The sequence below is a fragment of the Chiloscyllium punctatum genome, chromosome 7, assembly GCF_047496795.1.
Source record: "Chiloscyllium punctatum isolate Juve2018m chromosome 7, sChiPun1.3, whole genome shotgun sequence".
NCBI lineage: Eukaryota > Metazoa > Chordata > Chondrichthyes > Orectolobiformes > Hemiscylliidae > Chiloscyllium > Chiloscyllium punctatum.
The window spans coordinates 100825906-100841475 of NC_092745.1; the positions used below are offsets into that span (position 1 = coordinate 100825906).

General features: G+C 41.2%; 1 protein-coding gene across 2 annotated transcripts in view; it reads right to left on the bottom strand.

The window, feature by feature from the left end:
• ptch2 (patched 2) overlaps positions 1 to 15570 on the bottom strand; it is a 115054-nt gene that overhangs the window by 71829 nt on the left and 27655 nt on the right. For both annotated transcript variants that reach the window (XM_072574436.1, XM_072574435.1), the window contains exons 3-4: positions 3622 to 3811; positions 419 to 488 (exon numbers count right to left, since the gene is read on the bottom strand). In XM_072574436.1, the coding sequence (XP_072430537.1) occupies positions 419 to 488; positions 3622 to 3785 (234 nt within the window). In that variant the 5' untranslated portion in view covers positions 3786 to 3811. The remainder of the gene's footprint in view (positions 1 to 418; positions 489 to 3621; positions 3812 to 15570) is intronic.

Consider the following 15570-nt stretch of genomic DNA (forward strand, 5'->3'; position numbering starts at 1 on the left):
AATACATGATAGGCCACCATAGAACTACCAGATCATAGAGCTGCTCTCTCATTAGAGAGAGATGACAGGTGGTGGTTTTAACCTGAGGGTCACCACGCTTCAGGCAAGTGGAGAGGTTAAGAAGGAGAGCCCTACATAGTACTCGACTGCTAAACATCAGTCTAAATTGAATTACACCAACGTTACTGCAACGTTGCCATCAAATCAGGACACAACAAAGATTCAAGGCACACTTTTAGGTTAGAGGAGAGGAAGCATAATTCTTTATCAGGATGATAATGCTGAAACTCAGTGGCAAAAGGATGGGTCCCAGACATTGATAATCACTCATTCTAACAATCAGCAGAAAGCTCTCTGAGAACTGTGAATGAAAATAAAAAGCTTTGTGATAGTAAATTGCAATTTCTGTCATACTCACTCGCTCAATCATGCCATTCTCAATGATAGGCACTCCAGATTTGTAACAGATTTTGTTTAAATCCCAGGACCTAAAAGAAAGGTTAAAGGGCAATGACCTGGTTAAACAGTACACTGATGGAGCCAGCAATGTTAATTACTGAGAGCAAGCATATATGCATTTATTTACAATGTGGATGCCAGAACATTGTACTTTCAGGAATTTAAACTAAACATTCCATTGACGCCATTTTTAAGGATCACCCTATTCCCCCAAAATACAGGTAAGCAGGACAAGTTGGAAGTCTTCTGTCATCAGATACTAGGTATAAACAAGAAAGGATGAGTGAAATGGAAGTACATTGTTCCTATCAGGAGGCATGGGATAGAGGGAAATTTGGCCAATTGGATAGAAAACTGGCTAACCGGTCGAAGTCAGAGAGTGGTGGTAGATGGTAAATATTCAGCATGGAGTCCAGTTACAAGTGGAGTTCCGCAGGGATCAGTTCTGGGTCCTCTGCTGTTTGTAATTTTTATTAATGACTTAGATGAGGGAGTCGAAGGGTGGGTCAGTAAATTTGCAGATGATACAAAGATAGCTGGAGTTGTGGACAGTGAGGAGGGCTGTTGTCGGCTGCAGAGGGACTTAGATATGATGCAGAGCTGGGCTGAGGAGTGGCAGATGGAGTTCAACCCTGCCAAGTGTGAGGTTGTCCATTTTGGAAGAACAAATAAGAATGCGGAATACAGGGTTAATGGTAGGGTTCTTGGTCAGGTGGAGGAACAGAGGGATCTTGGGGTCTATGTACATAGATCTTTGAAGGTTGCCACTCAGGTGGATAGAGTTTGTAAGAAGGCCTATGGAGTATTATCGTTCATTAGCAGAGGGATTGAATTCAAGAGTCGTGAGGTGATGTTGCAGCTGTACAGGACTTTGGTTAGGCCACATTTGGAGTACTGTGTGCAGTTCTGGTCGCCTCACTTTAGGAAAGATGTGGAAGCTTTGGAGAGGGTGCAGAGAAGATTTACCAGGATGTTGCCTGGAATGGAGAGTAGGTCGTACGAGGATAGGTTGAGAGTTCTCGGCCTTTTCTCGTTGGAACGGCGAAGGATGAGGGGTGACTTGATAGAGGTTTATAAGATGATCAGAGGAATAGATAGAGTAGACAGTCAGAAACTTTTTCCCCGGGTACAACAGAGTGTTACAAGGGGACATAAATTTAAGGTGAAGGGTGGAAGGTATAGGGGAGATGTCAGGGGTGGGTTCTTCACCCAGAGAGTGGTGGGGGCATGGAATGCGCTGCCCGTGGGAGTGGTAGAGTCAGATTCATTGGCGACCTTTAAGCGGCATTTAGATAGGTACATGGATGGGTGCTTAATCTAGGATAGAAGTTCGGCACAACATCGTGGGCCGAAGGGCCTGTTCTGTGCTGTATTGTTCTATGTTCTATGTTCTATGTTCTATGTTCTATCCTATGAAATCAACTCAGCGAACAGTGAAAGCCAGAGATTAGGCCACCTTGCACCCTATTGTGCTGAGAATGATGTACAGACTTTTCAACTTCAATAGCCAGGAGAAATGAATGATATCAGGCTGACAGCCCATCAAAAAGACATAGGAAGGGGGTCTCATTTTAAGTCTCCATGCTGAATGAGTGGGAATGGAGGATTAAGCAATGAGAATTGCCCAGCTCATATGGGACCTATCAGAGGAAACATATTCTCCCAAAATATTCACCATGTACCTGAAAAATGGTGAGGAATGCACAGAGAGCTTATCGCCACCTGCTGCAGGTTGCTCTGTACCTTCGTTCTGCCCAGGACAGATGAGAATTACATAAAATGCAAGAGCAGAATTAGGCCATTCAGCCCATTAGGTCTGTTCAACCCCATTCTGCTGCCTACTCCCTGTAACCCTTGGTACCTTTGCTAATCAAGAACCTACCTATCACTGCCTTAAATGCATTCAATTATTTGGCCTTCACAGCTCTCTGAGGCAATGAGTTCCAGAGATTAAGCACCATCTAGCTGGAGAAATTCCTCCTCATCTCATTTCTAAACAGTCATCACTTCACTTTGAGGCTGTGCCATCAGGTCCTTGTCTCTGACTGTGGAAACATTTTCTCCTTGCCCACTCTATCCAGGCTGCTCAGTATTCTGTAAACATCAATAGAATCCCCCTCATCCTTCTGAACTCCATCAAGAATAGACCCAGAGTCCTCAACTGCCCTTCATATGACAAAGTTAAAAATCACACAACACCAAGTTATAGTCCAATCGGTTTATTTGGAAGCACTAGCTTTTGGAGCACTGCTCCTTTATCAGGTGGCACAATGCTCTGAAAGCTAGTGCTTCAAAATAAACCTGTTGGACTATAACTTGGCATTGCGTGATTCATATGACAATCCCTTCATGTCCAGGGTGATTCTTGTAAACCTCCTCCTCCTGATGGCAGCACATCCTTCCCTAGATACGGGGCCTAAAACTGCTCACAGTACTCCGAATGTGGTCTGCCTACAATCTTTTACAGCCTCAGCAGTGCATCCCTGCTCTTATATTTTAACCTTCTCAAAGTCATGTGAACACTGCATTTGCCTTTCTAACTGCCAAATGAAACTCTTTGTTAACCTTGAAAGAATACTGAACTGGACTCCCAAGTCCCTTTGTGCTTCAGACTTCTGAAGCCTTAGCCCATTCAGAAAATAGTGCATGCCTCTATTCTTCCTATCAAAGTGCATAACCTCACACTTTCCACGTTATATTCCATCTGCCAATTCTTTGCCCACTCTCCTTCCTTGTCTAAGTCCTTCTGCAGCCTCCCCGGTTGCTCAACACAACCTGTCCCTCCTCCTATCTCTACATGGGCTACATGGGCAAAGAGATATAGAACATAGAACATAGAACAATACAGCACAGAACAGGCCCTTCGGCCCACGATGTTGTGCCGAACTTCTAACCTAGATTAAGCACCCATCCATGTACCTATCCAAATGCCGCTTAAAGGTCGCCAATGATATGTGGATTAAAATACGATGGCCTGAAAACCCAGGTTGCTGAGTGCACTAGAATGGAAATACTTAGTAGCACTGGCTGCACTAGTACAGAGACAGAGAGAAACAATTCAATGACCTGACCAATAAAATGCGCTCCATATTTGCCCTGCCTTCTCTTCCTGCCTGAAACCCAACCTTCAAAGTCAACATGTGATGGGAGCAACATTCTTACTTTCCATATAGCGAGATCTGTACTTTGCTGGCTGCCAGTGCAGCAAGCAGGTGCTGAAGCAATGCCTCCTGAGTAAGGATATTCTCCCCTTCCTTCTTTGAGGTTTGAATTAACATCTGTGTAGTGAAGATCGTCTCCTCGCCCAGTTTCTCCCGTGTGTACATTAACTCTTGACTCACTCTGCTTCCCACTGCAATAAAACAGAACAAAACATTTCAGCTATCACTGTTAATAATACAATTAACAGACAATTACCATGACAATAGATATTAATTCACTTCAACATTAGGCATGACAACAATGACCAGATTTAGCTTATGATGAGTTTCCTCGAGTCATGATTAAAAATTGCCCTTTCACCTTTGGGAATCATAATCAAATCCAGTTTAGATTGACAGAATGAAAGTCTCCTTTGTAAAAGCCTTAAATAAAATGCATCTAAGGCAATTGTGACCGAGTTCCTAGTGGGTAAGAGTCCATACAAGGAACTGGTACTAAGCAGTCTCAAAAAGATGGCTAGCTTGGGAAAACAAAATGCTGCATGTTTTAATTGGGGAGTTCTCCTCTTCTTTAGGGATCAGTCATGTTTTATAGGATGGAGTTTAAAGGTTTTTTTTCCTCCGTTAAACTCAAGACCTAGAACATTTGATGGTGACACTGGGCAGCACAGTGGCACAGTGGTTAGCACTGCTGCCTCACAGCGCCAGAGACCTGGGTTCAATTTCTGCCTTGGGCAACTGTCTGTGTGGAGTTTGTACATTCTCTCTGTGTCTGTGTGGGTTTCCTCGGCCCACAGTCCAAAGATGTGCAGGTTAGGTGAATTGGCCATGCTAAATTTCCCGTAGTGTTCGGTGTAGGGGTCTGGGTGGGTTGCTCTTCGGAGGGTCGGTGTGGACTTGTTGGGCCGAAGGGCCTGTTTCCACACTATGTATCCTAATCTAAAAAATTCACTGCTGCCTCCCCTACCATGCTAACATTTTCATCATTTTGAGAACAAAACTCACTCTTCTCGTCCTTCTTTATGTGAGTTTTGCTTCAGGTTATATAGCTAACATTTTGATTGGGTGCAGGGTGAACTTTCAAACCTACGGCTTGTCTCACCCTTTGTCAACAGCCTAGCCCAAAGCTACAGAAAGTGAACAGTTGGAATGACTTCAGTTCCGTAGGAGTCATATCAAACTTAAAATATTGAACTTGAAGCTCCACAGAAGCAGTCAGACCCGCTGAGTTTCTGCAGCACTTTCTGTTTTTATTTCAGATCTCCAGCATCTGCAGTACTTTGCTTTTGCAACAAAGAGAAAAGTAATGTCCTACATTACAGGAGCTAAATATTTGACACATTCTTAAATTTTTAGACATTTGTACCCTGTTTTGTCGATATTAAACGCTTAAAAAAACTGAAAAATGAAAGTGTGCAAAATAATAACAAAGGCGTTGTCTCATATAGAATGCCACATGGACTTGAATGCAGCACTGCATTTGAATAATATATTGTACTTCATCCCTCCAAAAGTATGCCAAAATTGGAATTATTCAATTAATAATTTAAAAAATGTATACTGCACTTTAGTTCTAGCCTAACTGGTCCCCTCATCCTCCAGATCAATTGGAGTAAAGTAATATGAGACAGGAAAAATTACAAAAAGCTATTTCAAATAAGTAAGCCCAAAGAAATAAAATGCCTTTTCCCCTGTAATGTCCGTGAATTTGAAATGTAAATCAATCATTTTCCACAGTGCTTGATCCTTGGTCAAATTCTTTTTCAGCCCTGAGGTAATACTCTTGACTGTTCACACTTTGTACTGAATCCTTGAACTCAAGATGGTAAATGAAGTATCAGAGAAAACAAAGCCTTTCAAAGAGAAACAGTCCAAGACTTGATTATAGGAATGGGCTGTCTTTCCACTCATAAAAATCTGCATTGAGATACTACAGCCCCTCTTGGCCTGAAGTGTGTAAAACATTTCCTGGCTTGAATGGTGCATGCCTTCCACTTTCATTCTCTGATAACCACCCCGACTCCCACTTCCTTGCAGAATGGCTCCATTTCCTACATGCTTTTGTCTGCTATACAGTCCAAATTGAAGGCTGGCAGATGTCCAGTGTGATGTAAACCAGCATCATCGAGCAAGACTATGAACAGGGAGTATTATAAAGCATTACTTTTAATATCCTGATGGTTTCTGAGCTCCTTCCCCTTGCTGTGGCTAGCCAAACACATCTGTCTGCTTGGAGCTGTTGATTGGCAGTTTAATACTAGGACACCTGGGGAGGTGGCATGAACTGCTCGATGAATATCTACATCACAGCCTAAACAAAACCATCCATTTATACAGCAACATCCCGTTCTGGAGAAACAGAAATGCAATTTTATTCAGTTACTTTATTTCTTTGAAAGTACACTAATTAGATGGATAGGACAGAAAGTCTTGTGGACCAGTGGGTAGCATCCTTGATTTAAACCAGAAGACTGGGTTCAAGTCCCACTCTTAGAATTTATGGCCGATGTGTTCACAATGCAGCCAAACAAGTTTAGGATCAACTTGTAAATCTTCCCAAAACATGGTAACAGAAGAAGAGATTCCTGGTCAGTCTTATGGTGGAAAGGAATTGGAGCCTCTCTCACAATTATCCACTGCTCCAGGATACAACATGCATGTAAAAGTATATGTTGCCATAGCAATTCAGACTCCTGGCCTGCTAGTTTGCTCAGTTGACTGGACAGCCAACGTGGATCAAGTTGGTGGCAACCTCTAGAAGGGATTCGATCCCTGTTTTGGCTGCAGTGGACCTGCCCTACTTGTGGTCAAGGTTGTGGCACTGTAATCAGGCCTGCCTTCAGGTAAAGGAACTCAAACAAAAACTCAAAAGGTACTTCACAAAGATCTTTACAAATATTAGGCGAAAGTGAGTACTGCAGATGCTGAAGATTAGAGTGGTGCTGGAAAAGCACAGCAGGTCAGGCAGGATCCGAGGAGCAGGAAAATTGACGCTTCGGACAAAAGCACTTCATCAGGAATGATTCCCCATCAGTGCCAGGGGCAGCTGTGGCCAGGACTGGGACTATACGCAGTTCTCAGATTCCAAGTCCTGGATCAGGTAAGGGTGAGGAGGGCGGTCTGCCCAGTCTCCCTCCAGTGAGGAAAATTTCCTGACAGCAGGAAGATTATGGAATATATCCTCTGCCCTCCCCTCGCCATTTAATTGGCCCCCTTCACCTTCCAGTCCATCACCAGAATTTGAAACTCGCCCTAAAAACTCTGAATTCCTCAAAGGTTTTCCAAATAACTCAAACTGTAACGATATGAAATATTGACCATCAACGTGATGTTGGCAGTTTATAATGAACAGACGGATTCTACAGCCATATACTTTGTCTTTCTTCTGTTGTTTGAGATGGGCTGCCTTCTGTGTTTTAACTGTCAAGACACTTATAAAAGACTTGTAAAAGACTTAGAACTTAAATGGAAGTTTTACTAAACAAGGGCAAAAATATAACTTAGAATTTGGATATGTAATTGTTCATTTTTATTTTGTATTGCCAGCCCAGTTCTGGATCTGTGCTAGAACACAGGTGTGCATGTGCAATTTCCTCACAGGGTAGCCACAGACTGCAGCCACAGAGAGACACTGAGGAGTCAAGGAGAAAGGGGAGGGAAAGTCAAATTCAGTGACAGTGGTCATGCAACATGCAGAAGAAGGCATACAATGACGCTGATCTGAGAAAAGGTCTCCTATTAGCTTTTTCAGCTATGTAAGACATAAATTAGAGGAAAGGATAAAATATAACATAGCTTACAATTAAACAAATACACAACAAATATAACTTTCATTCTCCAGTTAGTACAGGAATGAATGAAGGCGTAATTAAGAGGTCAGACTCCCAGTGAAGCACACTGGAGCCTCAAGTGTCCTGTTTGTAATAACTGCACATAAATTTAAACTCAATTAAATTGTACTGAAATGGTGAAAGTAACGGGTGCATTCTATATGGGTTTTGGTAAAATTGGGAATGAGAAACAGAGAGAGAGGTCTCTTTCATTTTACGTTTGGGAACATGTACAGCTTACAAATTTTTTAAAAATGGAATCCTCAAATTCCTTAAGTTTATTATATAGTTCAACATGGCACGGTAAGATGGAAAATAGCCATCTGAAAAGTAACACTTCAAGGGAGACACTGCCTCACATGCTGAGACAATTTCAAACTAATATTCCATTCTTAGCGAGGATAAAACAAAAGATTTTGTACAAAGTAGTTTCATTATCAACAAAGATATTACCCAGCAAGTTATACTCTTAAAAATTGAAGGTTACCATCATATCCTGTCAACAGTATTGCTTTACCTTTTTAATAAAGTTAATCCCAATTGTAACCCTGAACACCTGGCAGAGACAGTGCAACAGACAAGGGGGTTAAAATAATCTGGGCAGAGCCAACTGCATTCCCACACACTCTCCCACCTTGGCTACATTTAGCCGCAATGATGATGCTACAGAAATGCTACCTCCTACTATTTGGAAAGATTGAGCCCACTTATAGCTTCTGGTCAACAAAAGGACCTTTCATCAAAAGCTTTAGTCCACTTAGACAAATAACATTACCACATTATCAGGGTGTCACACACTAATCATAGCTTAGCAGAGCTAAAGGAGTGACCGGTTACCAAAAACATCTTCGACTTTTGAAGTGCATGACTTCCAGCTGATACTATCACAAATCCTGCCACTGCAGAAAAGTACCGCTCACCTTCTATGACCAGAGTGGGCAAGTTATTGGATCCGCTTTGTGGCAATTACATCTGTGCCCTATCCACATTGCACTACCATGCTACTTCTCAGAATTCAATACTTAAAGAAATTACATATAACTTTGCCAAAGTTTGTAAAATAAATCTCTCTCTTTAATTACTTACTTTTTGTTTAAATTAGCCAGAAGGATGACTGGAATGGTTAACAAAACCACACTTCAAAAGAATTATGAGCGAGAAAAGCCTTTGTAAATTGAATTTTCTTTAGTAACTTTGAAAAACTGCAGTCTGCACAGGCAAACAAAATGGAGACTGTCCCTTTAATTACAGGATTGCTGAACAAAATTACAGTTATTTGCAATCTCTTATTCATCCATCTGGACCACCCAGAATACCCAAACATAAAAACTGGCTACCCATCATGTCATGACAAATGCTCAGCAGCATCCAGTTCAAAAATGAACACAGAGATGAGAAGCTGGTTCTTCCTCATAATAGTTCGGTTCCTGCAGAAACATTATTTTCCAGGATTGGGTTTTCAGCACCAAAAGATAAGTTTGGTTCCACCTCTTTATTCGCAAGCAATAGTGCATGAAATAACAGAAGACGCCACCTTACTACTGACCAAACGAACAAGCTAGAGAACTAGGGCTGAAATATGAGGCCCTGCCAGAGTGGAAATGGAGGGTGGGACAAGCTGTCAAAGTACCTGCTTTGGCAGCCCAGGCTACTTTGCCAATTTCCCATTTCTGTCCATCCCTCCCATCCTGAAATGATTCCCAAATCTATCTCTGTTCCAACTAAACCGATGTGAAATTCATGGCCAACTACTGTCTCCCTCTGAGGGCAGGTTCAGGGTAGGGAGGCAGCCCCGATTTCTATTTCCTGCTCTGGAGCCCTTGGTCTCAGACCAACCAATGTTACTGATCCAATCTTTTGACTTAGTAGTACATTCCAGGGATGACTATTTATGTGGATGAAGTCCCTGGATTCACTTTGTGCTTTTCTACACCATGTTTGATTAAAACAGGGAAATGATGGGTGGGCTTGTCAATTTACAGTGCCATCTTGTCAAAGTTCCTAAACCAACCATGATGCACTTTCAAAAGGAATTTTCTTTCACCACATCTGGATCAAATTTAACTCTGTGACAGAATATATCAGTACTCATCACCCACCGTGGGCTTGTGCCAGTGTTGCTCAATGATGAACCACAAAATGTGATAGAAACAAAACACTGTGAAACCTGGCCTGGACAGAAAACTGGAAAGTGAGAAAAGGCACAAAAAAAAGCAAAAAAAAATGAGAACTCTTAAAAGAAAACAAAATATAAGAAAATGGAAAATGCACGTTAGATGGTTAATCATTGACAAAAGACAGTAATTTTCTGTGCATCAATATTGAAGTGGGTGGCTGTTACATTACGTAATGGGAACTGGAAGAATGCTAAAGCGAGAATCCAGAGACACTTCAAGAACATCAGTAACAAAAAGGATCAGTGAGACAGCAACAATTTTGTTGCTTAGAGGTTATAATTTCTATAAGTTTTGCAGAGAATAATGGGTACTTCAGCATGATTACAAAGCTGTAGTCTAATTGAGATGTTTGGATCATTTATATATAGAATAATGGATATCTGGGAGTGATTATAAGGCTGCAATGTACTTAAGGGAATGAGATGGTTGTGCAGAGAATAATGGATACCTGAGGATGATTTAAAGTAGTCATGTAATTCAGGGGTGCAGCTAAGCTTGAACGATTTATAATTGTTATCTGAGGCCCCAAGCTTACACAGTCCCAAAGTTACTCTAGTTGACACATGTGGATGGTTTTAATCTAACCTGCTTCCTTGCGCTAAATTTTACAACAGAGGGTGTGGTCTTGTAAAATGCAACTTAGGGTCTTCCCACTACCTTTTTGCTTGCTGCTCAACCTATCTCCCACTTTGTGGTGGGTGGGTGGGATGTCAGACATTTTTCCCGCCTTATTGAAATCTCTCAGAGGTTAGTGAATTCCTACTTAAGTGCTTCATGCCAATCCTTCCATTGTTTTTCTTAGATGCGGGGGGAGGTCCACATCATGTGGAAGAGCATGGTAGCTTTTACCAGGGAAGCTGGTGTTAGGCAAATGGGCCTGGATCTTTTTTTCTGGGAGTCCTCTTTTTCCTAGCAGTTTAGCTCCCCCCCTCTACAGTTTAATGCTTGGATTGGTCTGTACCATCACCTGCATTTGACAAGGTAAAAATTCTATTATATTTGTGACAGATCAAAAGTAAGTTGCTTTTAACTTTTTGTTCTATAACTTCATTAATTTCCTGTTTTTAGGTTCTTCATACATTGCAGCCTCAATGTTGTCTGGAACAGACTGCTTCCAGACTTTTTCCATGTCTCTCCCATCCACCATAATTAGCCACCAGAAAGTGCTTGACACTGCCCATGTGCCTATGTTGCCTCTGATTTCCCCTTGCCCCATCTCTGCCTGCCTCCCTACAAGGAAACATTGCAGCATTTGTTTTGTGCCTCCCACTCTGCGAAACTCAGACCAGGACTCGAGCAAAGCAAAATTCCAAATTAACAGCTGGCCCATAACCAAGACTGGTACCTTAACAATTGGCATTACCATGCAGGCCCATCTACACCTTCACTGCTATCAAACATAGCGCAGGTGACATGGATAAGCAGGCAAGCTTCAATATAAAAATATAACCTACAATGGTATACAATTGTAAAGAATAGCAAGTGACAGCAAGAGTTTTAAGGTATTATCCAATTATGAAGAATTTGGCTGTTACTAAAATAACTAGTCACTCTTACCTACCATAAGAAAAAAAAGACCTATTTTAAGTTTCAATCTCACTCCCCAAGGAGTGAATAACAATATTACCAAAAGTGCTGTAGTGATGACATTTATGGTGCCTGCAAAACCCTTGAAAGCAATAACTGCCTTGAGTCTTCCTGCTATCCATTTATCTGAATGTTTTACATCACTCCTCCTCTGTACACTAGAGAGAAAAATTGGCTACAAACGGCTTCCTTTTTTTTCCTTCGCAACCACATTCCAGTCAGATACTTTAAGCAGATTTTGGATTCCACGACTTACTATTTCCTTTTTACTTATTTTTAAATCAATGGTGTCAATTTTGGAAATACATTACCAAAGATTTTCATCTGGCAATTTCACTGGGGTTTAGTAGTGAAGCCGACACTGCAACTGCAGCTGTGCTCCAGCCCTGGGGTCACTAAGCCAAGACAAATACACAGGGCAGCATCTTCACTTTTTTTTCAAAAGACAAATGAGTTGTGATATGTTTTGTACAGGGGAAATCAAAAATGAACTTTTGGATTTTTTAAAAAAAGGACTTCGACCAGCTGGTTATAATGCCGCTCCCTGCTCATTATTAAGTTTGGGTTTTCATGTTGGAATGTTGATTCACAATCCCCCCCTCCAACATTACTATTCATAACCATTTTTTTACACTTTGACACATTAAAATTTAGTAATTTCAATTCCCTCCCCCCACTGGACCATTTTCTTTTCAGTTCCCAAACTGAAGTTGATTAAATGGGCAAGCAGCAATCCAGCTCAGTGAACAGCTGCCAGAAGACCTGGGAATACCTTGGAAAGACTGGGAACAGTGGTCTGCCAGTTTTTCCATTCCTTCCTGTGGGTAAGCACTTAGTCTCTGCTCTGCACCTTCCACATAACACCAAAATTGACACACGTGATCTGGCACTATATCAATCAATATTTCAGGAATAATGGTAAATGCAATATGACATACTATTGTACTGCCTAATAGCTGGTAATGATTTTATACCATTACCACATAGAGTCGCCACAGTATGGAAAGAAGCCATTTGGCCCATCAAGTCCACACTGACCATCCAAAGAGCATCCCACTGAGCACCCAACCCCATAACCCCACATATTATCATGGCTAATCCTGCCCCTTACACTACGGACAATTTATCATGCCCAATCCACCTATATCTTAGGAGTGTGGGAGGAAACCAGAGAACCTGGAGGAAACCCACACAGACACAGGGAGAATGTACAAACTCTGCACAGACTAAGTCTAGAATCGAACCTGGGTCCTGGTACTGCCAGCCAGCAGTGCTAACCACTAAGTCACCATACCACCCCATATCCAGTTTAGTTTTCCTGGTTCCAAGCAGAGCTCAAGCAATTTTGTTCTTCAACTCAATTTGGTGAGTTCAAAAATGTAGAGTTATGCTGGTTGCGCCTGATTGTCCAATTTTATGAAGATTTTTGTTGTATAGGCATATCAAGATTAAGTGGAAAAAAGCCATGTTCAAATTGAATGGAAGAGCAAAATATCCTGTTGCTGCTGCTAAATCAAGAGCTTTTTCCAACATCGTCATGGTCCTATAGTATCCAACTCTGAATGACAGACATGATTTGGAGATGCCAGTGTTGGACTGGGGTGTCACAACCACCTGCTGAAGGAGCAGCGGTCCAAACGTTAGTGCTTCCAATTAAACCTGTTGGGACGATAACCTGGTGTTGTGTGATTTTTAACTTTGAATGACAGAGAATACAGCACAGTAACAGGCCATTCGGGCAACTAGCCTTTGTCAGTGCTAAAACGTCATACAAGTCTCCCCGTATTGATATTGTCAAATTTATTGATTTAGCTGAAGATTTGCTTTTTCCATTAAAACAATTAGTTTCAGGACATCTCTCTCTCTCTCTCTCTTGGAGGTCTAAAGCCCCTTTCCTCCCCACTCTCCAATAACCTGAATTCCTCTGAAATTTGCAACCATATATGTGAAGGAAGAGACAAGACTGTTTGCAAAGTGTGTCAATCAGACTACCACAATCTTGTAAGTCCCAATTAGAGTCATAGAGTCATAGAGATGTACAGCTTGGAAACAGACCCTTCACTCCAACTCCTCCCTGCAGACCAGATATCCCACTTGCAATTGTACCAGCCTCCACCACTTCTTCTGGCAGCCCATTCCACACACACAACACCCTCTGTGTGAAAAAGTTGCTCCTTAAGTCTCTTTTATCTTTCCCTTCTCACGCTAAAGCTTCACTTCTGATCCCAAATTTGCAGCTCTGTTTATTTTGCGGAACTACTTCACATCCATCAAAACATGAAATTTGATTTTGCAAGTTTCAAGTGTGTTCCTGATAGTTACCAAAAAGCACAAAAAACAGAGGTACTGATAAACATATCAAAAATGCATGTCAGACTACACTTCACATTATTCCTTTGAACACAGAAAGTAAGATTTCGATTTACACAATGATGAATGCAGCAACTTGATTGACAGCATTATCATTTCAAATAGAATTACATAAAAAGGATAAGAGGAACACAGGATGTTTGGCCCAGCATTTGGTTTCACTTGACCGTGAGTTATACTTCCATCTACCTGTAGCTACAGTAACAATCAATTTAAGTTACTCAGTCAAGCTCATAACGTGGTTCATTCCGTTTGAAAGGGAATATGTTGGAACCTTATTCCTTTCTTGAATTGCCAAGACTTGTGGAGGCTATAGATCCTTGTTGTTTCCTTCATGAGAATGTATCAGCAAATCAGAGTCAACCTGCTCACCAATTAGGACCCTTTTCTCTTGTTGTTTAAATTGTTATGGTCTCTTCAAATTTTGACATTCTGCACTTATCCTGATGACTGCAAAATGAAAAGCTTTGGTACCATGTCCCTCATCTCAGAAACATTTATGTTCTGTTATCGAGCAACTGGTTGTGAGACCATAAGACCGTAAGACATAAGAGCAGAAATTAGGCCATTCAGCCCATCGAGTTTGCTCCGCCATTCAGTCATGGCTGATAGGTTTCCCAACCCCATTCTCCCGCTTTCTCCCCATAACCCTTGAGCCCCTTTACACGGTTGTACCTGTTTTGTTCCCATGTTCCTTCTTTCTCATTTCTTTCACCCACCTACTTCATTTTCTCAGAAATGTTGACAGGGTCTCCAGTCAAATCATTAACTTTGATAGTACATATTTTGCCCCATTACACTCTGCAAAAACATTTTCTGCTCATTGTTCTAAATCTCTTGCATATAATCGTCTACCTGATCCCTTCACTTTTAAATGCTTGAGTCATTGGAAAGGTTTGTGTCTGTCTACTCCATCCCATGCCTTCACCACAACATTTTTATCAAGTCCCACCATTGTTTTCTTTGGTTTAATGAAAGCAGAAAGTGTTTCACCATACCATGCAGCATCCTAGTAAATATGTGCTGTATCCTCTCTACTGTTAGAAATGATATCAGAAATAACTTTAATTCATGAAAACTAGCTTTAGAGAAAAGACAAAAATCTGGAAGATTGAGAAAGTAAGAACTGAAGTAAACTGTAGGCTGTTCATTGCAAACTCTGTTGCAGAAAAGTATTGAACGGACTGAGTCTTGAGAATGACTTGCTGACATAATAACTCCAATCTTTTGGAAAGTTATCTAAACTTGGTGAAGTATTAGCCAGTGACATTACAACTCCATCTCCACCTCCTCTCTCTTATCATCTCACAGAAAATATCTCATAATTAAATGTGTAGCTAAATATTAATGAAACAAATTCCTTACACTGAAAATGCTTCAGTTAACGTGCCCAAAATACAGCAATTGCATGGCAATGAAGCACAATGACATAGAAACAGAGAAAATGAAAACAGGAATAGGCCATTCTGCTTTCAAGCCTGCTCTAACAATTCAGTGTGATCAAGGCTGATCATCCAACTTAGTATCCTGTTCCCTCTTTCTCCTCATACCCTTTGATCCCATTAGGCCTAAGAACTATGTGTATCTCCTTCTTGAAAAACATTCAATGTTTTGGCCTCAATGCTTTTGGTGACAGAGATTTCCTCTCATTACTCTTTGGGTGAAGACATTTTTCCTCATATCAGTCCTGAATGGTCTATCCAGTATCCTTAAACTGTCACTGTCTGTTTCTAGATTTCCCAGTCATCAGGAACATCCTTCCTGCATTTAATCTGTCCTACCATGTTAAGATTTTTGTAGGTTTCTATAAAATCACCCCTTATTCTTCCCTTGAAAATAGTCCTAATTGACCCAGTCTGTCTTCATCCATCAGTTCTGCCATCTCAGGAATCAGTCTAGTGAACCTTTACTGCACTCGGTCCAAAACCAGAATATCCTTCCTCAAAAAAAAAGACCAAAATTGCACACGATATCCAGGTCTCATCA